The following is a 5538-nucleotide window of genomic DNA, read 5'->3' as shown; positions in this document are numbered from 1 at the left end:
ACATTTTTGTCAACATCAAACACATTAGTAACTTGTAAGATATACTTGCTAGTAAGCCAGGAAACAATTTCCAATTTTTCTTTCTTAATACCATAAAAGATTCAATTACCATTAAGCAAGTCATAGGGGTCATTTTTCTGATATAACTACGAGGCCGAGTCTAACCTTCCCTTCCCACCACTGGAAGGAAGGCGGAGGACTAGGTCTAGGCTTTTTTTTGGCACTGTCCAGAAATGGGGGAGGGTCGTCTGTAGGTCAAGAATGGGGTGAGGGAAGGATTTTATACCTCCAACCGGGCTGCTCGGTGATCAAGGGTGGAGAGGATCTCCCTCCACGTGTCGAACATCCGTCATGTCACGCACTTGTTTAGTTTTGGGCCCGCATCATGAGCAGCGGTCCAGACCGAAGCATAGTTCCTGTGTACCGCCCTCCTGAGGGTGGTGTTATGTTGGCACATTTTGAGCTTAGCGGGGAAATTGGTAGAGTACTCTAGCTGTGAAGAAATGACTGATTCTTTTTGGGTCCGTCTAGGATACATCTAGATGTGACATAGTTATGTCACATCTAAGCTAATGTCCATTCTGTTTGTGGTCTATTTTTTTGTGTCCTAATTTTTTTTGTTTCTTGTTGCTGCATTATATATTTGTGGAAGCTTAGATGTGACATCCTTAAAAAAACATCTAGATGTGAATTAGATAAACTAATTCTTTTTTAGAAAATATCAGGCAACATTGAAGAATAGCTAAAGCAAAGAAGATTTGGTTATCAGTTTGATGTCTGGTTCAAGAGCCTATCTACAAAACATTGCCATAACAAATAATTTGTTATGTTCTGTGCTTTGTTGAGTGCCCTATAATTGTCTAAAACTTAAGTATTTTGGGATCCGGGTCGACGTAGAAACTGGACAGTAGTATACTCGTACCACTAGCGCATGCATGGTGAACTGGTGACTGGTCGAGTCCGAGATTTTTGACTTAGGCAGACCATCGCACTATTCTTAGTAGTGCCCTGTTTTTGGGTTCATCCATGTACTGCACTATGTGTTCCATTGCATACGTTAAACTATAGTGCTACTGTAGGTCACACACAACCCAACCCAATCAATCATGCACGTACATGCATGCTACGGCTATAAATACCGGCGCACGCTGCACTCCCACAGCATGTGTGCTCAGCGCTCACTCGTCTTCTTCTTCTTCTTGTACCTGTCATCGATCACTCGAGAACAGCACTTAGCAAATTAGGGTCGATCACTGAACTAATCAAGATGGGTGCTGTCAAGAACCTTGTGAAGCTCTTGATCCTCGTCGAGGTGGCCGTGGCCCTGGCGGGGCCCGGCGTCGCCGCGCTCAGCATGAACTACTACGGCATGAACTGCCCGTTCGCCGAGTACATCGTCCGGAGCGTCGTGAGTGACGCCGTCATGGGCGATCCCACCCTCGCCGCCGGCCTCCTTCGGCTCCACTTCCATGACTGCTTCGTACAGGTACGTGTTGCTCGATCTCATGGTGCATGCTTCATCTATGCTCGCTATCCATTTAATTTGATGGTGATTCATCAACCCATGGCGTACAGGGATGCGACGCGTCCGTGCTTCTGGACGCGGCGCCGGGCAGCAAGGCGGAGAAGGACGCGCTGGCGAACAAGAGCCTGCGCGGGTTCGAGGTGATCGACAAGATCAAGGACACCCTCGAGGCTCAGTGCCCCGGCGTCGTCACCTGCGCCGACATCCTCGCGCTGGCGGCCAGGGACGCCGTGCTCATGGTCGGGGGCCCCTACTACGACGTGCCTCAGGGCCGGCGCGACGGGAGACGCTCCGTCGACACCGACACGCTGACCGCGCTCCCGTCGCCGTTCCTCAACGCCTCGGCGCTCATCACCCTCTTCGGCACCCACGGCTTCAACGTGCAGGACATGGTGGCGCTCTCCGGCGGGCACACTCTGGGCGTGGCGCACTGCCCGTCGTTCACGCCCCGCCTCAAGTTCGAGGCGTCCACGCTGGACGCCGGGTTCGCGTCGTCGCTGGCGGCCACGTGCAACAAGGGCGGGGACTCGGCGTCGGCGACGTTCGACCGGACGAGCACGGCGTTCGACGGCGTCTACTTCAAGGAGTTGCAGCAGCGGAGGGGCCTGCTGAGCTCGGACCAGACGCTGTACGAGTCGCCGGAGACGCAGCGGCTGGTGAACATGTTCGCCATGAACCAGGGCTACTTCTTCTACGCGTTCACGCAGGGGATGGGCAAGATGGGGCAGATCGACCTCAAGGAGGGTGACCGCGGCGAGGTCAGGAAATCCTGCAGGGTCGTCAACAAACCCAGCTGGTAAACTAAGCATGCACGTGCGACATCGTCGTAAAAATCAAATTAGCTCGACGGACATGGCACAATAACTACAGGAACACGGTAAGGTACAGTAACTAGTGTATTGTCGTGTGTGTGTGTGTGTGTTTGTGTGTGTGTGTGTGTGTGTGTGTGGGTGTGTGTGTGTGACAGTACTTCTATAACTTCTGAAGGTGTTGCGTTGCGAGATTTGCCAATAAATGTGCATGGCAGTATGCACTAATAACATGTCAGCATGTAATAAGGTGAAATTAAGCAAATATATACTGTAATACAGGACATTTAAAGCAGTAGCTCATGTACTAGCAGTCGTGTAATACAAGACATATCACACAATATATATGTGCTCAATATGCAACCATGAGTTGGGCCCAAGTTCTTTTTTGTTCTTCTTTGTGAAAAATAGGCATACTTTTATCTTCTTTTTCTAGAAAATCTCGTCGCATTTTATTCAACAACGATGTTTGGAGGGATTGTTACGAAGTCATGTGGATCACCAAGCCATACATGCCTACCAAATACTCCCTCCGTTCCTAAATACTTGTCTTTCTAAGCATTTCAACAAATGACTACATACAGAGCAAAATGAGTGAATCTACACTTTAAAATATGTCTACATACATCCGTATGTAGTAGTCATTTGAAATGTCTAGAAAGACAAATATTTAAGAACGGAGGGAGTACAATGAAAATGTAGCTAAACTATAGGCTTCAAAAAATTTAAGCATATTCAAATTTATAAACCAAATTGCGTTCAAGCACTCTCTCCCAGTGAACATGTGTCCTGACAATTGACCGCTGACTGTTGACTTTTAAAAGCACATGACTTTTTTTACATGGATTTTAAATAAGATTGAAAATTTGAAAAAAAAAATTGTTCATGAAGTTGAAATATATTTGCAGATTCAGGAAAAAATCGTGGACTTGAAGATGTCTACGAATTTTAACAAAGTTGATGAATTTAAACAAATAACACATTTTAGAAAAAATATAAATTTGGAAATAATGTTCATGGATTTGAAAAATGTTCGTAAATTTGAAAAGGTTTCCTGGTTAGAAAATGTTCACAAAAATTGAAGAAAAACTGTGATGTTCAAAAAAGTTCTCCAAAATGAAAAAAAAATCATGATATTTAAAATGAATAAAAGATAAGAACAGACAAAAAAAGACAAACAAACCCGACCAGGAAAACCGTCCCAAAAAACTAGTGGAATCTTGAACTTTTGGAAGGTTTCCAAGTGGGAACTACACATATTGGGTCTTTCATTGGTTTCATCAGTTTTCTTTGGTTTTATTTAATTTTTCTTTGTTCTCTTTGTTTCCTCATGGGTTTTCATGGTTTTCTTTAGGCTTTCCAATTTTCTAAGTTTTCAAGGTGTTTCTTTTTCTTTTTCTTATTTTTCTTCGGTTTTCACCACTTTCTCTGGGTTTTTTTTACCTTTTTCTTCAACACCTGATTACTTTTTTCATACACATTTGTACATTTTACGTATACACCAGGAACATTTTCTTCTACATGATTAATATTTTCCAAATACATGATTAATGTATATTTTTAAAAATATATTCGATGACTACTTTTTTCATACACATTTTATATTTTCGCTATATATCAGCAACATCTTTAATACATGTTGAATATTATATATATACATATATATATATATATATATATATAATTAACATTTTCTATACATGATTAATAATTTTAAAAATGTTTTTTCATGTTAAGATTTTTTAATACGTGTTCAAAAAAATTCAATACATTAGAGTATTTTTGTACATGTTTAACTTTTTTATGTAGATGATTATCATTTTTTTATTTTGTTTTTGTTGACTACTTTTTCATACACATGGCACATTTTCGGGATATATCAGGAACATTATTTTATACATAGTTAAGATTTTCAAATATATGATTAACATTTTTTTATACACCATCAACATTTTCTAAAAATGTATGTTTTTATGTTGAATTTTTTGAATACATGTTCTAAATGGTTTGTATTCATCAAGAAATTTTTTATATATGTTTTAAATTTTGAAATATACAACTAATATTTTTTAATGCTTGATTAACCCTTTCTAACTACATGATTAACTTTTTCATACGCATTTGGTTGTTTATATGCATTTTTGGTGTACATGAGAAAGGTTTTTTTCCGCATTTAAAATTTTATGAATGCTAGATTAACATTTTTGAAATGTCTTATGTAGAGTATATTTTGTGTGCATATCTTATATAGAGTCTTTTTTAAAATATTTTATGTAGAATAATTGGAAGCATAAACAAAAAAACATAAGACAGAAAAAAAAATTCAAGGTTCTTGCCTCCCACAAGATGGGCCGATCTGCCCTGCCCGATTGCTATTTAGCGCTTTTAGCGCCAGCTCTAGTTATATATGTACATGGCCCACACCCTTTGGGTCAGTTCAGGCCAGCACATAATCCTGGTTTTTGGAAGCTTCTGGAAGTTTCCAGGGTGTTTTTTATATATGGGAAATGTTTCTAATCATCCGACGGAACGCACGCGAGGGTCCGTCGCCTCTTCCGTGTGACGCGTGTCCTATGTGGGCTCATCTAGGATTATCTCCAACGGTTTTGCAACTGAGCCCTTGTTACAACCCCCCCCCCCCCCCCACCACAACAACTCGTTTGTTGCAGGATCTGAATCTGGATCCCCACCGAACAGTTGACGGTGGCAAGCACGCCGACGTGGACCGCGTGCAAAGTTGTACCTTCCAATTTATGCAACATCATCCATGTTACAAAAGTCTTTCTGCAACATTACATATGTTGCAAAAAAGTGAAATCGAAAAAATTGTAACACAAACTCTGATGAATATTTCTGCAACATGAGCTGTGTTGCAATGGGTTCCGCAACACTGATTTTGTTGCAATAATAAGTACGGGGTTGGGACGCAGGATGGACTAGATCTAATGGCTACTGAGGCGATGGATCTTTGTAGATTATCCGCTGGTGGACAGGGTATGTTTTGCTTTTTACGTGTTTTCTCTTTTCATTTCCATGAACATTTTTCCATATTCATGAAAAGAATTCAGAAAAAAATTCAAATTCATGGAGTTTTTTTTTTCAAATTCGTGAACTATCTTCAAATTCCTGACATTTTTTTAAAACTCATGAACTTTTTTCAAATTCTTGAACCTTTTCTTTCCGATTCATGAACATTTTTTCCAA

General features: G+C 41.0%; 1 protein-coding gene across 1 annotated transcript; it reads left to right on the top strand.

Annotated features, from left to right (window-relative positions):
- The first annotated feature begins 1166 nt into the window (after positions 1-1166).
- On the top strand, positions 1167-2710 carry LOC123151125 (peroxidase 47). Its single transcript, XM_044570892.1, has 2 exons — positions 1167-1486; positions 1576-2710. Exons 1-2 carry the CDS (start codon positions 1268-1270, stop codon positions 2323-2325), a joined length of 969 nt encoding a protein of 322 aa, XP_044426827.1. The 5' UTR covers positions 1167-1267; the 3' UTR covers positions 2326-2710.
- The last annotated feature ends 2828 nt before the right edge of the window (positions 2711-5538 follow it).

This window comes from Triticum aestivum, chromosome 7A, assembly GCF_018294505.1.
Source record: "Triticum aestivum cultivar Chinese Spring chromosome 7A, IWGSC CS RefSeq v2.1, whole genome shotgun sequence".
Classification (NCBI taxonomy): domain Eukaryota; kingdom Viridiplantae; phylum Streptophyta; class Magnoliopsida; order Poales; family Poaceae; genus Triticum; species Triticum aestivum.
The sequence above is the reverse complement of the archived record's forward strand: the minus strand, read 5'-3'. Positions and strand labels throughout refer to the sequence as shown.

What these genes read in the sequence shown, in the direction of transcription:
- LOC123151125 (XM_044570892.1), top strand. Translation starts at nt 1,268, where the DNA reads ATGGGTGCTGTCAAGAACCTTGTGAAGCTCTTGATCCTCGTCGAGGTG. An exon ending in TCCATGACTGCTTCGTACAG is followed by an intron (nt 1,487 to 1,575) that starts GTACGTGTTGCT and finishes CATGGCGTACAG; the next exon opens with GGATGCGACGCGTCCGTGCT.